Genomic DNA, 26025 nt, shown 5'->3' on the forward strand with positions numbered 1-26025 from the left:
CTGTCACAGGGTGAGTGTGCGCAGGGAAGCGCTGCCCTCGTGTGGCAGGGAGAAGGAAAGCCGGCATTAAAGCATTAAAGGGAATTGGCACGTCACTTTGACATCAGAGCTTTCAAAAAAGCCCGCAAAAGTTGTGAATGGCAAATACTATGAATTTCAGACTGTGATTTCTATATTTTGTGCAAAAGTGACAAAATAGCTATATTGTGAATAAATAAAGCCCTTTGTCAATTTATATTTACGTCACATTGCTTTCGTGGAAGTTGAGGTACTCATTTACCAGCCCCATAATAAAGTATTTCGGCTCAAAATCTATTATTATGGTGGCAGCTACATAACATACTGTATACTTACAGGGCAAGGATGAGTAGAGCTCAAGGTGAGCGGAAAAAGGAAATCATTTTTTTATGAATAAAGGGAATTCCATCGAATTTGAAGTACTTCATTTGATTCATTCCCTTCAATCCCAAAATGCTTTGGGTTGCAGATGTAGCTGGGGGTGGCAGATGGGGTCTTCCTGCGGGGGGCGGCGGATGGGTTCTTCCTGGGGCATACATCTACACATCTACATTATAACAAAAAAACATTTGCAGTGGCGGTCACTATTTATTGCGCCGTTGCAAAATGCATTCGGGGGAAACACTGGGGTTGGCCTTGTTTTAGATTGCAGGATCAAAAGGTTAATCCCAGGTGTAACTGGGATGTGAGTGTGGGTGGTTTAGGACGATGGGCGGAGGAAAGGGAGACGTAGGACGTGTTTTGGAATGAAAGCTCTCCTAACATGATATTTTGACAATGAATTCCACATCTATAATGTTCTCCAAAGCATGCAGTGATGCTCATATCACAACATAGAATTGTCTATCAATATCTTTTGCTTTTGGTCTCTCTGTTTATCTCTCTCTTTCCTTAATCCCTAGTCCTAAATTTAAAGGTTGCTCTCCTGAGTGTTGTTGGCCGAGATGGGGTGCAGACCTCCGTTGTCGTTGAGTCTCCTGGCGCGGTAGGTTTCATAGTGAATGTTGTGGGTGACTTCCTTCAGGTCCTGGAGGTGAGACCTGGGAGGGAGAGTGGAGGGCGGGCATTAGCTGATAGCTACATACAGTTGGATTTGGTCGCTAAAGTCAACTTCAAAGCCATAAGAGACTCATCTGTAATTGTATTGTAAGAATAGGAAAGCTATAAGGCATTAGTAAAAGATAGATCAATGTACGATTGATTGCTTTACCTGATGAGGAAATCTCGTAGCAGAGCAAATTCGCAGTGATTGGGATTTTCAACTGCAACAAAATACAAGAAAGAACCCATTTGGCATTAAAAAAAAATCTGAATCACATTTGCTTCACATGTCTAAGCTTTGGCCCAACTACAGTATAACAACCTCCATAAATCCATTCCCTCTGCCTCTCTGAGGAGAAAGGTCAACATAATACGCTTGGCATTAATATAGGACCTAATTAATTATATTGAGGTTATAAATAAACCTACCTTCTACCACACCCCAGGCTGTCTTCCTCCCCAGAACCCGTTTGCCGTTCACTTGGAACTCCTTGTCGCTGCCCACCACTGCAAAGGGCATGGCCTCCTGTGAACAGACTCGTTTAAACAGGGTTCAATTGGACGAGGAAAACATAAGAAATGTACAAATCCCGTGCAATAGACAGAGTCAGGAGTTATTCTTCTTCTGAGGAGGGGTGTCAAAAAGACAGCTAAAATGACAAAGAACCAGAAAGATAGAATAAGAGAAATAGTCTGATATTCATATGAAATTAATTTCAATATTTGAATTGCCTAACCATTTTGGCAATCGCTATTTTGCATGCTCATACCATTGAGGCATGGGAGAAAAAGAGGGAGAGGTACAGATTTATCTTGTGTTCACATTATTCCACTGGAGAGGAAGAGTATTAGGGAGACATAATCAATTGAAGTGATTGAGTCCTTTACAGTAGGATGTAAGGTCATGGATTTAAAAAAATTGGAACAGAGGCCCTTACCCTAATCTTGTCATTTTCATTCTTATCCTCCATATCATCATCAAACTCATTCTGCGGGTAGTACTCAATCCCATGCGTCTCCAGCTCCTTCCTCACCTAAGAGATGAAGAGGAGGCAGAGGTTACATATCCTAATGTGCACTAGAATAATGTGTTCCCTCATGACTTGGTTATCCATAACAAGTTCTACCATGACTTCTATCTAGACCAGGGATATTCAACCTGGGGTCCGCGGCCCCTAGTACAGCTGGGGGTCCGCGAAAATATACATACCAAAGAGCTCCAAAGAGCTCTATTGTCATGTCACCCAACAAATCTAAACGCCTGGAGTTTACTCACTAGCATTGGTACATGGATTGGAACTGGTGCTTAAGACAGATGACATGAAAATAGTGCTCTTTGGCCACACACACCAGTGCTGGATTTGGTGTCTAAAAAATAATGCATAAGCAGAAAACAACGCCATACCTACTGTAAAATATGGTGGAAGATCTTTGATGTTATGGGCTATTTTGCTTCCACTGGTCCTGTGGCCCTTGTTAAGGTCAACAGCATCATTAACTTTACCCAGTTCCAGGATATTTTTGCCAAAAACATCAAAATCCACAAAGAAATGGTTAATTGGCCACAAAATCATAATTTTGCAATGGCAACCTCAGTCTCCGGACTTGAAACCCATTCAAAACCTGTGGGTTGAATTGAAGAGGGCAGTCCATAAGCGCAGACAAAGGAAATCTAGGATTCGGGAGGATTCTATATAGAGGAATGGTCTAAGATCCCTTCCAATGTGATCTCCAACTTAGAAAACATTTTAGAAAAAGGCTCAGTGCCATTACCCTCACAAGGTGAGGAATTAAAAAGTACTGAAAACAGGGGAGTCAATAATTTTGACTTTTTGAGAAAAAAAGTATTACTTTCAAATTTTTGCTAATCTTTAACAAGGGTATAAATAATTTCAGATCCCACTGTATATATATATATAGTATATACAAAAGTGAAAAAAATATTTTTTATTCCAATGTTTTTATGAATATCGTTAGCGAAACAGACTTTTTTATTTTTAAATTACATATCTACAGTAGAAAATAGGAAAATATCTTCTTTGCCAACATTATTTCTCAACTCCTAATTGAGCTAATTACACTCATTGGTGCTAATTACACTCACTTGAGTATCTGACATAGGCTTTGAAAAAGCACCCGCAAGTACCAGTAGCAGCAAGTGCCGCTGGCTGTTCGTAAACTTTCTTGACATGGACATAAATGGCAAACCTTTGTTTAACCAGCTAAACAGCTACTATTATCAAAAAATGTGTTTGGAGTTACATTTTTAGCTAATAGGCTATGTTAAATTTGGTTAATTGGCCACAAACACACCGCCCGGGCAACGAAGGAGTGGCTTCGTAAGAAGCATTTCAAAGTCCTGGAGTGGCCTAGCCAGTCTCTAGATCTGAACCCCATAGAAAATCTTTGGAGGGAGTTGAAAGTCTGTGTTGCCCAGCAACAGCCCCAAAACATCACTGCTCTAGAGGAGATCTGCATGGAGGAATGGGCCAAAATACCAGCAACAGTGTGTGAAAACCTTGTGAAGACTTACAGAAAACGTTGCCAACAAAGGGTATATAACAAAGTATTGAGATAAACTTTTGTTATTGACCAAATACTTATTTTCCACCACAATTTGCAAATAAATTAATAAAAAATCCTACAATGTGATTTTCTGGATTTTTTTTCTCATTTTGTCTGTCATAGTTGAAGTGTACCTATGATGAAAATTACAGGCCTCTCTCATCTTTTTAAGTGGGAGAACTTGCACAATTGGTGGCTGACTAAATACTTTTTTGCCCCACTGTATTAGGGTTCATCGAGGTCAAGGGTCAAGGTCTCTCATCCCTCACCCTGTGTTTGAACTCATTCTTCTCGTCAGGGGTCATGGTGTCAGACTTGGCGATGACGGGGATGATGTTCACCACACGACTTAGGTGCTTCATAAACTCAATGTCTAGCTGTCGAAGACTGAGAGAGAGAAAGAGACAAAGAGAGACATTACCTTGTCAGCTGGGATAGAAACAATTAGCAATCTTACAGCAGGACTGGCAAAACCCAGTCTTTTCAGAAGAGTTCTATGTCTGTCTCCCGACTTTAGGACAGATACAGGCTCATTGAACCACATTTCTGTCCCTGATTGAGGTCCTTGGGTGTAGGTGACAGCACAGAAAACATCCCGTTAACAGAAAACATCCCATTAGTCGCAATGATCAACGCAAGAAAAAGAACATGGCACACAGAACACTAACTGTTTATGTAAAGAGCAATTTCACAGTTCAGATTAGTTGGCTTCATCTGTTGAAGCGAACCATGTTGCCTGGTTGTGTTGTGATGTAGCTAAAGAATGTGTTTAGATCTCAAAGTAAATGTCAGTACAGCTGGAAGTAAACTCATTAGAAATGAGATAGAGAACTGAGAGAGAGTCTGCGTGTGTACGTGAGCTTCCATGCATGAGTGCACGCGTAAATGCCAATCAGAGAGAAGTGGATGTAACTCGTGCATACATTTGAGTCTGTTCTAAATTAGGACATTTCTATTTCTGAATCACATGATTTATTTTTAACTCACGAGTGTCCAGTTGGGGAGATAAAGTAGAGGCAGCAGTGAACTCTGGTGTCAGGGATTCGCTTCTTTCGGGCAATATTGACCTCTTCCTTCAGGAACTTCTCATACTGCTCGTTGATGTACTTGGAGATGGGATCCCAGCTGCAGATGAATGGAACAAGGTGGGTGTTAGGAATATAGAGTATAAATACACACAAAACCATTATAGCCGTGGTGGGTAGTTCGGTACGGTCAGGATAAGGAGAATGTACAGTATGTAAAAAATATTTTATAGTTTGGCAGTTCTATTCCTATCTGAATCATATGCACGGTTGAATCTAAATTCTACGCATGCCATTGTGCTTAACTAATTGAAAAATGTAGTGACCCCAAACAAAACATAGACTGTGTGTAAGTGCACAATAATGAACATTCTTCCCACATGCTCACCAGTTTTCATTGTTGATCTGATCACCAAAACCCGGTGTGTCGATTACTGTCAACTTCATCTTCACTCCGCCCTCCTCGATCACTGCAACATTCAATTACCACATTCAATACAACATTCACACTGTAAGTACTTTTGCCAAAATCAGGTGACAAAAAGTTAAACACGCAAGCAGTCAATGAATGATATGTATGTTTTTTTCTTGACTCGTAGATGGGGATTTTTCTTTGATGTCAGTGAGGATGACAAATGTGCAACGATGCAGAAATAAAGCTAGCAGTACAGTGTTTTTGGCCAGACAGTCTGCCTCTGTGTCTGTCTGGAATGCCATGTGGGCTGCACGTGCCAGCTGTGCCAGTCTAAGACAAATATCAACAGTAGAAGATACATACATACTCACACACAAACACTCCCACGCACGCACGCACACACACTCTTTCCCTCTCTCTTGCTTACACACACTCGATCCCTCTCTCTCTCTTGCTCACACACACACACACACACACACTCTTTCCCTCTCTCTCTTGCTCACACACACACACATAGAGCTTAGAGGAAATGTCTCTCTCACCGTGGGACACAGCCTTGATCTCCACTGTCTTGGGGATCTTATGCTCGCCGCCCCATCCTGAGCTCCACCTGCTGACCTGGGACTTGAACAGCGTGTTCACCAGCGTTGACTTCCCCAGCCCGCTGTGACCTGAGAGAGAGGGTGGAGGGAGAGCATGGTTTGAGGCATGATGTTGTTGAGAAGAGAGACAGAACAAGGGAGAGGCACGACTTAATTTCATGTTTCATGTCTCTGTGTTTGCTAGCACACCATGGGTTCACGTACTCTTCTGAAAGACACTAAATATATCAATCATACCAGACACAAACTAAAGAGGTTGTCCTTCCTTACTTACCCACTATCATAATATTGAAGTCGAAACCAGCCTTCATGGTCTTCTTCCTCATCTGCTCGATGATGGTGTCAATCCCAATGTATCCCAGCAACGTGGATCCACTGCCAGAGTGTCCCAACCCTGGAACTCGATCAACCCCGAACCCACCACCTAGCCCTGATGGTCCATGGGGTGCTGTGGGGGATGGTGCTGCCACATGAGGGGGCTTGGCAGGGACAGCAGGTTTGGGTCTCACTTCAGGGGGAACAATGGACTCTGACATGTCTGGAGGGTAAAATATGCTTTTATTAGGCCTATTTCATTGGGCTATATACTGTACAGTACCTTCAGAAATTATTCATACCCCTTGACTTTTTCCACATATTGTGGTGTTACAGCCTGAATTTAAAAGGGATTCAATTGAGATGTTGTGTTACTGGCCTACACCTAATATCCCATTATGTCAAAGTGGAATTATGTTTTTAGACATGTTTATACATTTATTAAAAATGAAAAGCTGAAATGTCTTGAGTCAATATGTAATCAACCCCTTTGTTATGGCAAGCTTAAATAAGTTCTGTAGTAAAAATATACTTAACTAGTCATATAATAAGTTGCATGGACTCACTCTGTCTGCAATAATAGTGTTTAACATTAATTTTGAATGACTACCTCATCTCTGTACTCTACACATACAATTATCTGTAAGGTGCCTCAGTCAGGTAGTGATGGTGAATTAATACACCCAGGCACAACAAAGACACAGGCATTCTTTCTAACTCAGTTGCCGGAAAGGAAGGAAACCTCTCAGGGATTTCACCACGAGGCCAATGGTGACTTTAAAACAGTTACAGAGTTTAATCGCTGTGATTAGAGGTCGACCAATTAATCGGAATTGGCAATTAATTAGGGCCGATTTCAAGTTTTCATAATAATCAGAAATCGGTATTTTTGGGTGTCGATTTTGCAGATTATTTTTTTATACCTTTATTTAACTAGGCAAGTCAGTTAAGAACACATTCTTATTTTCAATGACGCCCTAGGAACGGTGGGTTAACTGCCTTGTTCAGGGGCAGAACGACAGATTTTCACCTTGTCAGCTCATGGGATCCAATCTTGCAACCTTACAGTTAATTAGTCCAACGCTATAACCACCTGCCTCTCGTTGCACTCCACAAGGAGACTACCTGTTACGCGAATGCAGTAGAAGCCAAGGTAAGTTGCTAGCTAGCATTAAACTTATCTTATAAAAAACAATCAATCAATCATAATCACTAGTTAACTACACATGGTTGATGATATTACTAGTTTATCTAGCGTGTCCTGTGTTGCATATAATCGATGCAACGCTGGGGGATGATTTAACAAAAGCGCATTTGCGAAAAAAGCACTGTAGTTGGACAACTGTACCTAACCATAAACACCCATGCCTTTCTTAAAATTAATACACAGAAGTATATATTTTTAAACCTGCATATTTAGTTAAAAGAAATCCAGGTTAGCAGGCAATATTAACCAGGTGAAATTGTGTCACTTCTCTTGCGTTCATTGCACGTAGAGTCAGGGTATATGCAACAGTTTGGGCAGCCTGGCTCATTGCGAACTAATTTGCCAGACTTTTATGTAATTATGACATAACATTGAAGGTTGTGCAATGTAACAAGAATATTTAGACTTAGGGATGCCACCCGTTAGATAAAATACCAAACGGTTCCGTATTTCACTAAAATAATAAACGTTTTGTTTTCGAAATGATAGTTTCCGGATTCGACCATATTAATGACCAAAGGCTCGTATTTCTGTGTGTTATAACTAAGTCTATGATTTGATAGAGCAGTCTGACTGAGCGATGATGGTAGGCAGCAGCAGGCTCGTAAGCATTCATTCAAACAGCACTTTTGTGCGTTTTACCAGCAGCTCTTCGCAAGCACAGCGCTGCTTATGACTTCAAGCCTATCAGCCTAATGGCTGGTGTAACTGATGTGAAATGGCTAGCTAGTTAGCGGGCTGAACGCTAATAGCATTTCAAACGTCACTCGCTCTGAGACTTGGAGTAGTTATTCCCCTTGCTCTGCAAGGGCCGACTTTTGTGGAGCGATGGGTAACGCTGCTTCGAGTGTGGCTGTTGTCTATGTGTTCCTGGTTCGAGCCCAAGGAGGGGCGAGGAGAGGAACGGAAGCTATACTGTTACACTGGCAATACTATGGTGCCTATAAGAACATCCAATAGTCAAAGGTATATGAAATACAAATGGTATAGAGAGAAATAGTCCTATAATTCCTACAATAACTACAACCTAAAACCTCTTACCTTGGAATATTGAAGTCTCATGTTAAAAGGAACTACCAACTTTCATATGTTCTCATGTTCTGAGCAAGGAACTCAAACGTTTTTACATGGCACATATTGCACTTTTACTTCTCCAACACTTTGTTTTTGCATTTTTTAAACCAAATTGAACATGTTTCATTATTTATTTGAGGCTAAATTGACTTTATTGATGTATTATATTAAGTTATAATAAGTGTACATTCAGTGTTGTTGTAATTGTCATTATTACAAATAAATAAATACAAATGATCGTATCTGCTTTTTTTGTTCCTCCAATAATCGGTATCGGCGTTGAAAAATCATAATCGGTCGACCTCTAACTGTGATATGAGAAAACTGAGGATGGATCAACAACATTGTAGTTACTCCACAATACTAACCTAAATGAGAGTGAAAAGAAATTCACTTTATCTCCTGAATATAAAGCATTATGTTTGGGGCAAATCCAACACAACACATCACTGAGTTCCACTCTTCATATTTTTAAGCTGTCACACCCTGACCTTAGAGATCCTTTTTATGTCTCTATTTTGGTTTGGTCAGGGCGTGAGTTGGGGTGGGCATTCTATGTTTTGTGTTTCTATGATTTTCTATTTCTATGTTTTGGTCGGGTATGGTTCTCAATCAGGCACAGCTGTCTATCGTTGTCTCTGATTGGGAACCATACTTAGGTACCCTTTTTCCCACCTGTGTTTGTGGGATGTTGACTTTGTTTGATGGCACATAGCCTTAAGCTTCACGGTTTGTTTTGTATTGTTTATTATTTTGTCGGCGTCATTTCTTAAATAAAGTAAGATGTAAGCTCACCACGCTGCACCTTGGTCCTCATTCTTCAACAGCCGTGATAGAAATTCCCACCACCAAAGGACCAAGCAGTGTTGTAAAGAGGACTCCTGGACATGGGAGGAGATCCTGAATGGTAAGGGACCCTGGAGGCAGGCTGGGGAGTATCGCCGTCCACGGGAGGAACTGGAGGCAGCTAAGGTGGAGAGGCAACATTATGAGGGAGCACGGCTGGCATGGAAGCCCAAGAGGCATCCCCCCCAAAAAAATGTTTGGGGGGCACACGGGGAGTGTGGCTGAGTCAGGTTGGAGACCTGAGCCAACTCCCCGTGCTCACCGTGGCGAGCATGTGACTGTTCAGGCCCTGTGCTATGGGGTGATGCGCACTGTGTCGAGGCTGAGCATTCACAGGCCGGTGTGCTCGGTGCCAGCGTCCCGCATGTGCCGGGTGGAAGCGGGCATCCAGCCAGAACGGGTGGTGCCAGGTCTGCGCTCGAGACCGCCAGTGTGCCTCCACGGCCCAGTGTATCCGGTGCCTCGGCCAAGGAAGAGGCCTCCTGTATGTTTCCCCAGCCTGGTGAGTCCTGTGCCTGCTCCCAGAACCAGGTCTCCTGTGTGTCTCCCCAGCCTGGTGAGTCCTGTGCCTGCGCCCAGCCCGGAGCCTCCAGAGACGGCCTCCAGCCCGGTCCCTCCAGAGTCGCCCTCCAGTCCGAACCTTCCAGCGAAGCTCTCCAGTCCGGAGCCTCCAGAGGCGCCCTCCAGTCCGGAGCCCCCAGCGACGACGGTCGCCAGTCCGAAGCCTCCAGCGACGACGGTCGCCAGTCCAGAGCCTCCAGCAATGACGGTTGCCAGTCCGGAGCCTCCAGCGACGACGGTAGCCAGTCCCGAGCCTCCAGCGACGACGGTCGCCAGTCCGGAGCCTCCAGTGACGACGGTAGCCAGTCCCGAGCCTCCAGCGACAACGGTCGCCAGTCCCGAGCCTCCAGCGACGACGGTCGCCAGTCCGAAGCCTCCAGCGACGACGGTCGCCAGTTCGGGGCCCGCAATGAGGGCGCCCAGTCTGGGGCCCGCTGCGACGTCCCCAGTCCGGGGCCCGCTACGAGGGTCCCCAGTCTGGGGTCTGCGGCGAGGGTCCCTGCACCAGAGGTGCCACCAAAGTGGGGTGAGCCAGCGGTGGAGCGGGGTCTGCGTCCCGCACCTGAGCTGCCGCCGCGGATATATGCCCACCCAGACCCACCCCTATAGGTTTTACGGCCGGAGTCCGCACCTTTGTGGGGGGGTACTGTCATGCCCTGACCTTAGAGTTCCTTTTTATGTCTCTATTTTGGTTTGGTCAGGGCGTGAGTTGGGGTGGGCATTCTATGTTTTGTGTTTCTATGATTTTCTATTTCTATGTTTTGGCCAGGTATGGTTCTCAATCAGGGACAGCTGATTGGGAACCATACTTAGGTACCCTTTTTCCCACCTGTGTTTGTGGGAAGTTGACTTTGTTTGATAGCCTTAAGCTTAACGTGTTGTTTTGTATTGTTTATTGTTTTGTCGGTGTCATTTCTTAAATTAAGTAGGATGCACGCTCACCACAGGGCACCTTGGTCCTCATCCTTCAACAGCCGTGACATAAGCAAGATGGTGGCTGCATCATGTTATCGGTATGCTTGTCATCTGTCACACCCTGATCTGTTTCACCTGTCTTTATGATTGTCTCCAGCCTCCTCCAGGTGTCGCCCATCTTCCCCATTATCCCCTGTGTATTTATACATAAGTTCTCTATTTGTCTGTTGCCAGTTCGTTTTGTTCATTCAGACCTACCAGCGTTTTTACCCTTGCTCTTGTCCTGTCTATAGTGCATGTTTCCTAGTTTTCTGCCTGCGACACCATCTCCTCCCAAGGGGCCACCATTGGGAGGCATGAGGAACTGCTTCGTGGCTGAACGAAGCAGTTCCTCAAACTGCTGGCTGAATGCCATGACTGGGCATCAGACATTTTGCTGGAGCAATTCCGCAGGTTGTCTGGGAGGCAGCCTACCATGGTGGTAACCCCACAGCACCTCAGTAACCCAGCTGCTAGTGCTAGCAGCACCTTCTCATCGGTCACTCCACCTTCTCGGGAGCCCCACTTACCCCCCCCCCCCCAGAATGCTTCAATGGAGAGCCGAGCACCTGTTGGGCATTTCTAGCTCAGTGTGCCCTCGCTTTCGAGCTTCAGCCCTCCTCCTTCCCCTTGGATCTCATCACGCTGAGGTCCGGGAGGGCTCTCATCTGGGTTACTGCTGTATGGAAACAGCAGCCGGCCCTATGCGTTAGTCTAGAGTGGTTTGTGGGAGGATATGAAGAAGGTTTTTTACGCCCCGTTCTCTGGGAGAGAAGCTGCCCGGAAGCTGATTCAGCTTCGGCAAGACTCCCGCAGTGTGGCAGACTATGCGGGGGATTTCCGCACGTTGGCAGCGGAGAGTGCTTGAAACCAGGAAGCACTGTTCGATATGTTCCTGCACGGTGTCTCTGAGTAGGTCAAGGACGAGCATGCAGCTCGGGAGTTACCTACCATCCGAATCAATGGACGACTACTGGAACGACGGAGGCAGAGGAAATTCAACTTTGCTCGCACGTCCAGGGATTCCACCTTGCCTCCGAGTCACCCGGAGGTCCCCAACGATCCCATTGCAGAGTGAACCCAAGGATTAGGTAGAGCTGGGCTATCGCCAGCGGAACGGCAATACAGGATCAACACGAAGAGTTGTCTGTATTGTGGGACTCTTGGCAATTTTGTGTCCTCTTGTCCTTTAAAAAAAAACAGGCTCACTGGTAAGAGTGAGTAGTCTGGTGGGATATATGGAGAACTTTCCTGCCTCCCTTGCTCACACCCTTTTTCATGCCATTCTGCTGTGGGGAAACCAGTCTAAATCTCTATGGGTCCTCATTAACTCTTTTTGGATGCTACCCTGGCTTCCGAGCTGAACATCCCCACTCAGCCCCTCTCCACTCCCATGGACGTTAGAGCGCTAGACGGGCGCTCTATAGGCCAGGTCACTCATATTACCACTCCCATCAACCTATGGGTGTCAGGGAATCACAGCGAGACTATTCAAATCCTGCTCATCAAGTCCCCTCAGATTTCCATGGTTTTGGGATTCTCCTGGCTTCAGCGACACAATCCCCTGATCAACTGGCCTACTGGTGCCATCATGGGCTGGAGTCTGTTCTACCACGCCCAGTGTCTGAAGTCAGCGCAACATGCCCTGGGTTGTCTTCCTGGGAGCTTGGAAGGTGCCCCGGACATCTCCACCATTCCCGTGGAGTACAAGGACCTTCGGGAGGTGTTCAACAAGGCTCGGGACACTTCGCTTCCACCGCACCGACCATATGACTGCGGGATTGACCTTCTCACTAACACCACTGCTCCCCGGGGACGACTGTACTCGCTGTCGGGCCCAGAGACCAAGCCTATGGACACCTACATTGGAGACTCCCTAGCTGCATGATTTATATGTCCTTCGTGCTCTCCCACCGGCACAGGGTTCTTCTTTGTGGAGAAGAGGGACAATAGCCTGTGCCTGTGCATCGACTACCGGGGACTCAATGACATAACGGTGAAGAACCGCTACCTGCTACCACTCATCTCTTCAGCCTTCGAGCCGCTCCAGGGACCCACCGTATTTTCTAAACTGGATCTACAGAACGCCTACCACCTGGTGCTGATACGGGAGGGGGATGAGTGGAAGACTGCCTTCAACGCGGCCAGCGGCCCTTACGAGTATTTGGTCATGCCATTTGGCCTCACCAACGACCCTGCTGTGTTCCAGACTCTGGTAAATGATGTTCTCCGCGACATGTTGAACCAGTTCGTCTTTGTCTACATTGATGACATCCTCATCTTCTCCCGCTCCCCCCAAGAACATGTGCTCCACGTCCGATAGGTTCTTCAATACCTCCTGGAAAACCAGTTGTTTGTTAAGGCAGAGAAATGCGAGATCCATCACTCCACCATCCCCTTTCTGGGGTACATCATCTCTGCTGGGAGTGTTCAGATGGATCACAGGAAGGTGAGGGAGGTGGTGGATTGGCTCCAGCCTTTGGCCAGGGTGCAGCTACAACATTTCCTGGGGTTCGCCAACATCTATCACCAGGGTTACAGCACCCTGGTTTCCCCCCCTGTCAGCACTCACCTCTCGCAAGGTTCTGTTCACGTGGTCCCCTGCTGCTGACCGGGCATTCCAGGACCTCAAATACCGCTTCACCACTGCTCCCATCCTGGATCATCCTGACCCTTCTCGTCAGTTCGTGGTGGAGGCCGATGTGTCTGATGTAGGAGTGGGGGCGGTCCTGTCCCAGCGTTCTGCCCTGGACCTGAAGCTACATCCATGTGCCTTATTCTCCCATCACCTCAACGCACGGAGAAAAACTACGATGTGGGAAATAGTGAGCTTCTCGCAGTGAAGATAGCGTTGGAGGAATGGAAGCACTGGCTGGAAGGAGCGGAAGTCCGGGAGATGCATCGTTCCCAGCCGAAGGAGGTCGGCATACCTTCTGCCCAGAAGTTTGGAGAGGCCGGTCGGCCCATCCTCAAGACCACCTCCAGGTATCGACGACAAGCGGATCGCCACCGGACCCTTGCTCCCCGGTATCATCTCGGGCAGAAAGTATAGCTGTCCACCTGGGATCTGCCCCCCCAGGTGGAATCCTGCAATCTCTTCCCCCGGTTTATCGGCCCATTTCCCCATCTCCAAAATCATTAGCCCCTCTGCTGTTCGTCTTCTGTTGCCCCGGACCCTTCATATACATCCTACCTTTCATGTGTCCAGAATTAAACACGTCTCACAGCCCTTTGTCTCCTGTTTTTCCCCTTGCTCCTGTCTTGTCCATAGTGCCTATTTCCTAGTTTTCCCGGTTTTGATCTTTCTGCCTGGCTGACTCTAAGCCTGCCTACAGTCCGGTACCTTTGTCCCACTACTCTGGTTTACGACATGAAATGTTCCTGAGTGGCAGTTTTGACTTAAAGCGGCTTGAAAATCTATGGCAAGACTTGAAAATGGCTTGAAGATTTTTTTTTAAGTATAATGTGCAATTAGAGGTCGACCGATTATGATTTTTCAAAGATACCGATACTGATTGGAGAACCAAAAAAACTGATACTGATTAATTGGCTGATTTATATATATATATATATTTGTAATAATGACAATTACAACAATACTGAATGAACAATGAACACTTTTACTTTAACTTAAAATACATAAATAAAATCTATTTAGTTTCAAATCAATAATGCAAAAACACAGTGTTGGAGAAGAAAGTGAAAGTGCAATATGTGCCATGTAAAAAGCTAACGTCTAAATTCCTTGCTCAGAACATATGAAAGCTGGTGGTTCAAAATTCCCAGTTCTTCAATATTCCCAGTTAAGAAGTTTTAGGTTGTAGTTATTATAGGAATTATGACGTGTCGACTATTTCTCTTTATACCATATGTATTTCATATACCTTTGACTATTGGATGTTCTTATAGGCACTATAGTATTGCCAGCCTAATCTCAGGAGTTGATAGGCTTGAAGTCATAAACAGCGCTGTGCTTCAAGCATTGCGAAGAGCTGCTGGCAAACGCAGTAAAGTTTGAATGAATGCTTACGAGCCTGCTGCTGCCTACCACCCCATATCAAATCTTAGACTTAATTATAATATAATAAACACAGAAATATGAGCCTTTGGTCATAATTTGGTCAAATCCGGAAACTATCTGTCACGTTCTGACCTTAGTTCTTTTGTTATGTTTTTGTTTTAGTACAGTCAGGGCGTGAGTTGGGTGGGTTGTCTATGTTAGTTTTTCTATGATTTGCTATTTCTGTGTTTGGCCTGGTATGGTTCTCAATCAGAGGCAGCTGTCAATCGTTGTCCCTGATTGAGAACCATATTTAGGGAGCCTGTTTTCTGTTAGTGTTTCATGGGTGATTATTTTCTGTTTTCCGTTGTGTGTCTGCACCAGCCAGAACTGTTTTCAGTCGTTTCTCTTTGTTGTTTTGTTATTTCCGTGTTCATTCTAATAAATATGGACACATACCACGCTGCACCTTGGTCCTCAACTTCTTCCACCATTGACGACCGTTACAGAATCACCCACCACCAAAGGACCAAGCAGCGTGGTAACGGGCAGCGGCCAAAAGCGCAAGACTCCTGGACATGGGAGGAGATTTTGGACGGCAAGGGACCCTGGGCACAGGCTGGAGAATATCGCCGCCCAAAGGCAGAGCTGGAGGCAGCGAAAGCCGAGAGGCGGTGGTATGAGGAGGCAGCACAGCAGCGCGGTTAGAAGCCCGAGAGGTAGCCCCAAACATTTCTTGGGGGGGAGCACACGGGGAGTGTGGCGAAGTCAGGTAGGAGACCTGCTCCAACTCCCCGTGCTTACCGTGGAGAGAGAGGGACCGGGCAGGCACCGTGTTATGCCGTGAGGCGCACGGTGTCCCCGGTGCGCAGGCATAGCCCGGTGCGATACATAGCAGCGCCTCGTATTGGCCGGGCTAGAGTGGGCATCAAGCCAGGTGCCATGAAGCAGTGCGTCTCCTCGGGCCAGGGTACATGGCAGCAGCCTTACGCATGGTGTCCCCGGTTCGCTCCGCAGCACAGCCCAGTGCGGGCTATTTCACCTTGCCGCACTGGCCTGGCTACGGGGAGCATTCAACCAGGTAAGGTTGGGCAGGCTCGGTGCTCGAGAGCTCCAGTGCGCCTTCACGGTCCGGTCTATCCGGTGCCACCTCCACGCACCAGCCCTCCGGTGGAAGCCCACCGCACCAGGCTGTCTCTCCGTTTCCTTCCTACAGGTGCTCCCACCTGCTCAGCGCTGTCAGAGTCTTCCTCCTGCTCAGCGCTGCCAGAGTCACCCGTCTGTCCTGAGCTGCCAGAGTCACCCGTCTGTCCTGAGCTGCCAGAGTCGCCCGTCTGTCCTGAGCTGCCAGAGCCGTCAGTCAGCCAGGAGCTGCCAGAATCGCCCTTCACTCCAGAGCTGCCGGAGTCTCCCGCCTGTCCGGTGCTGCCGGAATCTCCCGTCCATTCGGGACCCTTGGCTTGGGTCCCCAGTCCGAGGTCGGCGGCGAGGGTCGCCGCTCTTAAGAGGCCACGGAGGCGGGCTAAGAGACGGACAAGGACTATGGTGGAGTGGGGTCCACGTCCCGCGCCAGAGCCGCCACCGCGGACAGACACCCACCCAGACCCTCCCCTATAGGTTCAGGTTTTGCGGCCATAGTCCGCATCTTTGGGGGGGGAGGGGTACTGTCACCTTAGTTCTTTTGTTATGTCTTTGTTTTAGTATGGTCAGGGCGTGAGTTGGGTGGGTTGTCTATGTTAGTTTTTCTATGATTTGCTATTTCCGTGTTTGGCCTGGTATGGTTCTCAATCAGAGGCAGCTGTCAATCGTTGTCCCTGATTGAGAACCATATTTAGGGAGCCTGTTTTCTGTTGTGTTTCGTGGGTGAATATTTTCTGTTTTCTGTTGTGTCTGTACCAGCCAGAACTGTTTTCGGGCGTTTCTCTTTGTTATTTTTTTATTTCCGTGTTCATTCTAATAAATATGGACACATACCACGCTGCACCTTGGTCCTCAACTTCTTCCACCATCGACGACCGTTACACTACCATTTCGAAAACAAAACGTTTATTATTTCAGTGAAATACGGAACCGTTCCGTATTTTATCAAACGGGTGACAACCCTAAGTTTAAATATTGCTGTTACATTGCACAACCTTCAATGTTATGTCATAATTATGTAAAATTCTGGTAAATTAGTTCGCAACGAGCCAGGCAGCCCAAACTGTTGCATTTACCCTGACTTTGCTTGCATTGAACGCAAGAGAAGTGACACAATTTCCCTAGTTAATATTGCTTGCTAACATGAATTTCTTTGAACTAAATATGCAGGTTTAAAAAATATATACTTCTGTGTATTGATTTTAAGAAAGGCTTTGATGTTTATGGTTAGGTACATTAGTGCAACAACAGTGCTTTATTTGCGAATGCGTTTGTTAAATCATCACCCATTTGGCGAAGTAGGCTTTGATTCGATGATAAATTAAAAGCCACCGCATTGATTATATGCAACGCAGGACAAGCTAGTTAGCCTAGTAATATCATCAACCATGTGTAGTTAACTAGTGATTATGTGAAGATTGATTGTTTTTTATAAGATAAGTTTAATGCTAGCTAGCAACTTACCTTGGCTCCTTGCTTCACTCGCGTAACAGTTTCCTCGTGGATTGCAATGTAATCGGCCATAATCGGCATACCGATTGTTATGTAAGCATGAGATCGGACCCAATTAATTGGCCATGCCGATTAAATCGGTAACCTCTAGTGCAAATATTGTGAAATCCAGGTGTGCAAAGCTCTTAGAGACTTACCCAGAAAGACTCACAGCTGTAATCGCTCCCAAAGGTGATTCTAACACTCAGGGATGTGAATACTTACATAAATTAGATATTTATTTCATTTTCAATACATTTGCAAACATTTTGAAAGACATATTTTTACTTTGTCAATATGGGGTGTTGTGTGTAGATGAGTGAGATTTAAAAAATATTTAATCCATTTTGAATTTAGACTGTAACACAATAGAATGTGGAATAAATAAACAGGTATGGCAAATTTCTGAAGGCACTGTAAAGAGAATGATACCTGTAGCAGACTGGTTTACCACAGTAAATAGTGCACTACTGTACAACAGATGGCGATGAAAACAGACATATGGCTATGCATGCGCAATTTGAGCCTAGGACACTACAGGGCATACAAACTTAGCTGCTTCTGTGTATGAGTATGAGATCATCCATAAGCCTTGACATACAATACCAGTCAAAAGCTTGGACACACCTACTCATTCAAGGGTTTTTCTTTATTTTTTACTATTTTCTACATTGTAGAAAAATTGTGAAGACATCAAAACTATGAAATAACACATATGGAATCATGTAGTAACCAAAAACGTGTTCAACAAATTAAAATATAATTTAGATGTTTATTCTTCAAAGTAGCCACCCTTTTCCTTGATGACAGCTTTGCACACTCTTAGCATTCTCTCAACCAGATTCACCTGGAATGCTTTTCCAACAGTCTTGAAGGAGTTCCCACATATGCTGAGCACTTGTTGGCTGCTTTTCCTTCACTCTGCGGTCCAACTCATCCCAAACCATCTCAATTGGGTTGAGGTCGATGATTGTGGAGGCCAGGTCCTCTGATGCAACACTCCATCCCTCTCCTTCTTGGTCAAAGAGCACTTAAACAGCCTGGAATTGTATTGGTCCATTGTCCTTTAAAAAAAACACTGATAGTCCCACTAAGCGCAAACCACACATGCAGAGATCATCCGTTCACCTACTCTGCATCTCACAAAGACACAGCAGATGGAACAAAAAGTCAAATTTGGACTCATCAGACTAAAGGACAGATTTCCACCGGTCTAATGTCCATTGCTCTTGTTTCTTGGCCCAAACAAGTCTCTTCTTATTATTGGTGTCCTTTAGTAGTTGTTTCTTTGCAGCATTTCAACCATGAAGGTCCTCATGAGAGCCCGTTTAATCATAGCGCTTGATGGCTTTTGAGACTGCACTTGAAGAAACTTTAAAAGTTTTTGAGATTTTCCGGATTGACTGACCTTCATGTTTTAAAGTAATGATAAACTGTAATTTCTCTTTGCTTACTTGAGCTGTTATTGCCACAACATGGACTTGGTCTTCTACCAAATAGGGCTATCTTCTAGAGGTCGACCAATTATGATTTTTCAACGCCGATACCGATTATTGGAGGACCAAAAAAAAGCTGATACCGATTTTTTAAAATCTATATATTTGTAATAATGACAATTACAACAATACTGAATGAACACTTTTATTTAAACTTAATACATAAATAAAAATACATTTAGTCTCAAATATATAATGAAACAAAATAATGCAAAAACACAGTGTTGGAGAAGAAAGTAAAAATGCAATATGTGCCATGTAAAAAAGATAACGTTTAAGTTCCTTGCTCAGAACATGAGAACATATGAAAGCTGGTGGTTCCTTTTAACATGATTCTTCAATGTTCTCAGTTAAGGAGATTTAGGTTGTAGTTATTATAGGAATTATAGGACGATTTCTCTCTATATCATTTGTATTTCATATACCTTTGACTATTGGATGTTCTTATAGGCACTATAGTATTGTCAGCCTAATCTTGGGAGCTGATAGGCTTGAAGTCATAAACAGTGCAGTGCTTCAAGCATTGCGAAGAGCTGCTGGCAAACACAGGAAAGTGCTGTTTGAATGAATGCTTACGAGCCTGCTGCTGCGTACCACCGCTCAGTCAGACTGCTCTATCAAATATCAAATCATAGACTTAACTATAATAAACACGCAGAAATACAAGCCTAAGGTCATTAATATGGTCAACTCCGGAAACTATCATTTCGAAAGCAAAACGTTTATTCTTTCAGTGAAATACGGAACCTTTCCGTATTTTATCAAACGGGTGGCATCCATAAGTCTATATATTGCTGTAACATTGCACAACCTTTATTGTTATGTCATATTTATGTTAAAATTCTGGCAAATTAATTACAGTCTTTGTTAGGAAGAAATGGTCTTCACACAGTTTGCAACGAGCCAGGCGGCCCAAACTGCTGCATATACCCTGACTCTGCTTGCACAGAACGCAAGAGGAGTGACACAATTCCCCTAGTTAATATTGCCTGCTAACATGAATTTCTTTTAACTAAATATGCAGGTTTAAAAAACATACTTGTGTATTGACTTTAAGAAAGGCATTGATGTTTATGGTTGGGTACAATGGTGCAACAACAGTGCTTTTTTCGCGAATGCGCTTGTTAAATCATCACACGTTTGGCGAAGTAGGCTGTGATTTGATGATAAATTAACAGGCACCACATTGATTATTTGCAACGCAGGACAAGCTAGTTAAACTAGCAATATCATCAACCATGTGTAGTTAACTAGTGATTATGTTAAGATTGATTGTTTTTTATAAGATAAGTTTAATGCTAGCTAGCAACTTACCTTGGCTCCTTGCTGCACTCGCGTAACAGGTGGTCAGCCTGCCACGCAGTCTCCATCCAAAAATGCAGATTACTGATTGTTATGAAAACTTGAAATCGGCCCAAATTAATCAGCCATGCCGATTAATCGGTCAACCTCTACCATCTTCTGTATACTACCCTACCTTGTCACAACACAACTGATTGGCTCAAACGCATTAAGGAAAGAAATTCCACAAATTAACTTTTAACAAGGCACACCTGTTAATTATCTGCTAAATTGTAATTATTCGCCTACCTCCTCATGCCTTTTGCACACAATGTATACAGACTCTTTTTTCTACTGTGTTATTGACTTGTTTATTGTTTACTCCATGTGTAACTCTGTGTTGTTGTCTGTTCACACTGCTATGCTTTATCTTGGCAAGGTCGCAGTTGTAAATGAGAACTTGTTCTCAACTAGCCTACCTGGTTAAATAAAGGTGAAATAAAACATTTAAAAATGAAATGTATTCCAGGTGACTACCTCATGAAGCTGGTTGAGAGAATGCCAAGAGTGTGCAAAGCTTTCATCAAGTCAAAGGGTGGTTACTTTGAAGAATCTCAAATATATCATCTTTTGTTTAACACTTTTTTTGTTACTACATGATTCCATATGTGTTATTTCATAGTTTTGATCTCTTCACTATTATTCTACAATGTAGAAAATAGTAAAAATAAAGAAAAACCCTGGAATGAGTAGGTGTGTTCAAACTTTTGACTGGTACTGTAGATCACAGGTCAGAAAAGCAGAGTCTGTCAGTTGAATTTAGAGCATCAATGAATAACCATATTCTGTCGCTTGCTGTCTCTCTCTTGCTCACACACACACACACACACACACACACACACACACACACACACACACACACACACACACACACAAATAGTCTGCACATAAAACAGGCATACACAAAATCAAATAGGCTTCTGAAAGATTATGCAAAGCCTGCTCAAAATTTGGAGTGGTATCACAAATGATAGCTAGATCTACACAAAATAATACACAAATACATATTTGGCCTCTACTAAGCTCCCCCTATGTCATTTCACCTGGTATAACCTCTCTTTTTTGTCATAAATCATATCTCAAATTTAAATCTAAATTCTCTGGCTGAATGTGTGGTCTGTCATCCCATCAAAGATAGACTACAATGATGATGTTAGAGCGTCCACATTGTATCTTTGTATGATTTCTGATGGCGACAATTAGGGCCATATTTCCCACTGTGCTCCGCAAACTGAGGAGGGTTCATTTACGTTTTAACGTCGTTTCTACGGTCTGACTGAAGGCTAGCCAGATCAATCCACATTTCGCTAGCTTGATCATAAATATCCTGAACAATAACCCCGATCATGTTTAACCTCACAAGCTACACGATAACAGCTGATTACCTACATCCCAAAACCTGTGTAACCAACCCATTGTCCCGGCTCCATCCATGCTGGATAAATTATGCTAAGTTAGCTTGCTAACGTTAGGTATGCTAGCTGTCAGCATTCGTCTGCTGTGATGTTGATTGTTGCGCGACTTACCGATTCCTGTTTATAGATTCAATTTCCAAAATAGTTATGTTCCGCGCTAGTGAAAATTTCGACTAGTCTTTCAACCCAATGCTCAAGAATAAACGATAGATGTCCAACATAGAGAAGCAAAGATGTAGGAAACAGGTCGTGTGATTTGTCTGAGTACCTCTTTCCCTCCGTCCCTCTCTGCCCCTCTCTCTCTCTCTCTCTAGTCGAGAGCCACCCCCCCCTTTTGTTACCAAGGCGACAAGATGAGAGAGAGGTGATGCAGAACGCATGCTCAAACAGAACCTTGCCCCTAGGCAACCTTTTTGGCATCACCTGAGTATTATTTGTTATTTTTGCACAACCAATCAGCATTTGATTAGACCAAATTGTAATTGACAAAAATCTATAAAAAATCTGCATTAAAAATATATTGATCCATGTAGCCTATTTATCGAGATTAGTCATGTCTCATGTTTCATAATTTCTTTCATTTGCATTTTGGTAACTTAAAGTCATGACAGACAATTCTCATGAAATGCTTAATAGCAAGTCTGTATACATGAATGATAAAAAAATATATAAAATTGTTGTGTGTAAACTAAAAAGTAACAACCAAACAAAATGTCATTGGTATTGTATAATTCACTGTAGGCCTAACCAGGGTTGGTTAGGTTACTTTCTAAATGTAATCCATTACTAGTTACTTGTCCACAATTGTAATCAGTAAAGTAACTGTTTGATTACCCAAAGTGTAATCTGATTACTTTCAATTACTTTTGGATTAGCCTACTTACCCATTAAGAGGCATTAGAAGAAGAGAAAAGGATCCATCAAACACATTTGGTATGTCATCTTAGTGGTCTCTGACTTGTGGTTAGACTCTCTCAGGTGGAACAAACCTAAACTTTCACCTTTTTTTAATGCTGAAAGGCATCATAATGTATTTCTTCTGCAAACATCCTTTCTGAATTTAAAAGTAATCCAAGAAGTAATTATGCTTTTTTCAAAAGTATCTGTAATTTGATTACAATATTTTTGCTGGTAACGTAACTGATTACAGTTACAGTTTTTCCCCTTCAGATTACATGTAATCAGTTACTCCCCAACCCTGGGCCTAACTACAACATTCCATATTTCAAAATGCATCGAATCAGTCACAGCACACCACAAAATTGAAAGGAGAAGCATTTGCATCCAATGATCAAATAGTACCCTACTCACATATATGGCGTTTTGTTGTCAGCTGTTAGGTTCTCACACTGATGTCTTTTGTGTTCATGTTGTCTAAGTTTGTTTGTTCTCTCTAGTCTACATGTTGTGCAGACTTTTTGCGTTGTGTCATGTGTCACTCACTTTACTCCACTGTTCCCCCAAACTTGGTTTTATCACACAGTTTTTGCATGTCTGTTACTCTTCTGATAAGGAGCCATGTCTCAAATTCCCTCCAGTGCCTTCTCTGACCCCCCTCCTCTCTCTCTCTCTCTCTCTCTCTCTTTCTCTCTCTCTCTTTCTCTCTCTCATCCTGACTTTCAGAGTAATATGTTAAGTCTGAATAAAGAGAAATTATAACCAACAAATCCGATTTTGTTTACACTACCATGTGCATGGCCTTCTTTGAAACGTTTTCCTCATTACTCACCCATTGACAAATACACTCGAGGAGGTGTGGTGATGTCATCATGTAATTGCTCTGCCTCTTCATCAACAAATGTCATGCTTGAAAAAGGGTGATCCAATTCATGTGATGGTGAGATATCCATCTCTCCTGGTATGTAGCAGTCTATACCCTGGCTCTGGGGTTGGGATGGTTGCTCAGCGACCTCTGTTGAATCTGGGCCAACCTGTGGTGTTTTGTGCTGCTCGTTGCGCTCCATGGACAGGGGCCAGTGCACAGTCCATTCTTCTGAGGAATATTCTGATGGGTTTATGTTGGGCCTCTCATGGTCAGGTGGTGGAGGTGGACCTGTTTGGGTGGGTTCTAGATGAACTGGCCTTAGTCCTTTGACTCCTTTGTGATTTCCGTCGTTGTTCTTCACCATTCGCAAAGCCAATTGGACAGGATGTAAAATAGGTTTCTGTGATTGGCTGAACATTTTGGGAACGGTTCCACTGTGCAGCACACATTCATCTAGATTGAGTTTGGTGGATTCTGTAACTTGACCACTATTGATATTTTGGCAATGGTCCAAATCCAAGCCCTGTCCATGTTTAATAGTTGATCTCTCAGGGGCCTCTGACAGGGTAGAGGGTGTGAGGGAGGCCCCCTGTGTCAGAGGTACCACCAGACATGTCTGGGAGTTGTCGCTGTTTGACCTTTTAACCCCAGACTGAAGGGCTTCCTGTTTCTGACTGACTTCTAAAAGACACCTACCCATCAAAATGCTGCTATTTGACTGGTTAGATTGATTCCGTTTCCTCTCAATGGTTTGTGTATCGGTCGGTAGACTTTGACACTGAGGTCTAGTCCAGAATTTGGGTCTTTGGAGGTTCTTGTATTTTCTACTAGGGCTGGCTTGTGCTAAAGGTTGAAATGCAGCATCTAAGATTGTCTTTGTAGACTCTTCCAGATGAGACTCTTTGGTGGTAAAGTCCTTTATGAATGTTGCTCCCTTCTTTGCCCAAGGGTTGAGGTCATAGGTGCTTCTTTTGACTTCTGTAACTGCTGCAGATGTTGATCGACTTAGATGTTCTTTCCAAGATGGTGTCTTGGGAGGCATAGGAGGAGAAGCACTTTGACAGTATTCCTTTTGACTGAAAGGTAGTCGACCAGCATATACGCTGGCAGCCTGAGAGTGAAGTCCCTTCTGAAGATGTCCAATGTGTTTTAGTGTTTTTGGTGAAGCAAGGCCACATTGGGACCCCTGTCCACCCCTCTTTGACTTAAACTGAAAATGAATTGATTGAGAATCATTTTCAACAATAATTGGAACTTTCCTCCTTGAGACAACATTTTGTCTGGCTGCCACACCTCCTGACAGAGCAGTACCTGATGGGGTTACCAGGTCATTTGGTCTTGGTTCAGATATTGTGTCAGCAACTTTTTGCTTGGAAATGCCATCCTTACCTAGAAGAAACCCAGGACTGGATTTTGTTATCCTTCCTGTTTTCCTTAGTCCGAGCCTGGCCTGCAACAAGTTCGGGTCCTGAGACTTCATGCCTCTTGTCCTGTGGGCCCCTGGATGTTGAGATTGTGGAGAGGAATGGGTGTACGTATCAGGCGGTGTGCCTACACCTCTAGAATAAGATGTTGGTACAGGTTTCATCAACCCAGAACGTGTTACAAAGTCCATCAGAACCTCTTGGTCAAGTATGTCATGGGTTGCTGGTTTAGGGGAACACTTGTTATGATGCTCAGCCTGACCTTTAGTATTAGAGATAGGGATTGAACCGGCCCATATTTCTTTGGTCACCGGGGAGGTCTGTTTTGTGCCTTGGCTCTCCAATGGCATTGTTTGACAGTACAGTTTTGGAGATGGGCCAAGCCGGATCTTAGGGATGGAAAGGCTTGGAGAGAGGTCTGGGTTTGTAATGATAAGTGGTGGCGAAACACTATGATTTGGAATAGGAACTTTTGGAGAGATGCTAGGATTTGGAATAGGAACTTTCCAAATAGGCTTTGGAGTAAGAAGTGTTGGGGATGGGCCTAGCCTGACCTTAGGAGTAGGAAGTGTTGGGGATGGGCCTAGCCTGACCTTAGGAGTAGGAAGTGTCGGAGACACACCAGGTTTGAGCTTTAGAATAGGATGTGCTGTCCTGTTGCCAAGAGTCCTCTCTGTATGAAGATGGAGTCCCTGGCAGTCAAAGGAGGAGATCTGGATGGGTTTCTTTGTGACAATAGGTGAGAGCTGGAGAGGAAGGGGCGATGGGACTTGTAGGTGTCTCTGGAGTTGTTTAGAGGTGAAAGTTGCAAGGTGGTTATCAAAACTCATTGCAAAGAGAAATTATGAGTATCTGCAAAGCCTGACAGTTTTGATGAGTAGGGAGTGAGAGAAGGTTAATGGGAGAGAATGACATTTTATGTTAATTTTTTAATTTTTATGTTTATATATTTTATTGTACGTTTGGCAGTAAGTCTGTAAGAAACATAACTTTAATGTAAAAAGCATTGCAAAAAACTTGCATTCTCAAATAGTCATCTGCATTACATTGCATTACAAGCCTGATCAACTAAAAATAAACAGAAAGATGAGTATACAGTTAAACAAGCACTGACCTGAGTGTATGCGATAGGCTCTATCTGGGTCGTTGACATGGAGTGAGAGAGAAAACGAGTGAAAGACAGTGAGAGACAGAGAGAGCGAGAGAGAGAGAGAGAGAGAGAGAGAGAACAGCTGGAAGTCGTGTGTACCAAAGTTACATTCTCCCCATTCCTCTCATCTAAAGCTGCACTGTTTCACTCACCCACTCCCATCCTCCTCATTTTGTTTGT

At 44.1% G+C, this 26025-nt stretch overlaps 1 protein-coding gene across 5 annotated transcripts; it reads right to left on the minus strand.

Moving 5' to 3' along the window:
• Positions 1–636: 636 nt before the first annotated feature.
• On the minus strand, positions 637–23650 carry LOC112263496 (neuronal-specific septin-3). Of its 5 annotated transcripts, none has more exons than XM_024439829.2 (10): positions 23236–23650; positions 5941–6204; positions 5607–5735; positions 5038–5119; positions 4612–4749; positions 3894–4011; positions 1998–2093; positions 1489–1585; positions 1229–1280; positions 637–1058 (listed from the first exon to the last, which is right to left on the minus strand). In XM_024439829.2, the coding sequence occupies exons 1-10, from the start codon at positions 23633–23635 to the stop codon at positions 929–931; spliced, it is 1506 nt and encodes a 501-aa protein (XP_024295597.1). In that variant the 5' UTR covers positions 23636–23650; the 3' UTR covers positions 637–928. The 5 variants fall into 5 exon arrangements, with proteins under 5 accessions (XP_024295597.1, XP_024295628.1, XP_024295639.1 ...); XM_024439860.2 differs by lacking the exon at positions 23236–23650 and adding an exon at positions 22818–22966; XM_024439871.2 differs by lacking the exon at positions 23236–23650 and adding an exon at positions 21775–21802.
• Between the last annotated feature and the right edge of the window lie 2375 nt (positions 23651–26025).

The sequence above is a fragment of the Oncorhynchus tshawytscha genome, linkage group LG02, assembly GCF_018296145.1.
Source record: "Oncorhynchus tshawytscha isolate Ot180627B linkage group LG02, Otsh_v2.0, whole genome shotgun sequence".
Lineage (NCBI taxonomy): Eukaryota > Metazoa > Chordata > Actinopteri > Salmoniformes > Salmonidae > Oncorhynchus > Oncorhynchus tshawytscha.

What these genes read in the sequence shown, in the direction of transcription:
- LOC112263496 (XM_024439829.2), bottom strand. Translation starts at nt 23,635, where the DNA reads ATGGTGAAGAACAACGACGGAAATCACAAAGGAGTCAAAGGACTAAGG. An exon ending in CTTCAATATTATGATAGTGG is followed by an intron (nt 5,736 to 5,940) that starts GTAAGTAAGGAA and finishes CCTCTCTCTCAG; the next exon opens with GTCACAGCGGGCTGGGGAAG. An exon ending in ATCTCCCCAACTGGACACTC is followed by an intron (nt 4,012 to 4,611) that starts GTGAGTTAAAAA and finishes TCTCTCTCTCAG; the next exon opens with TCTTCGACAGCTAGACATTG.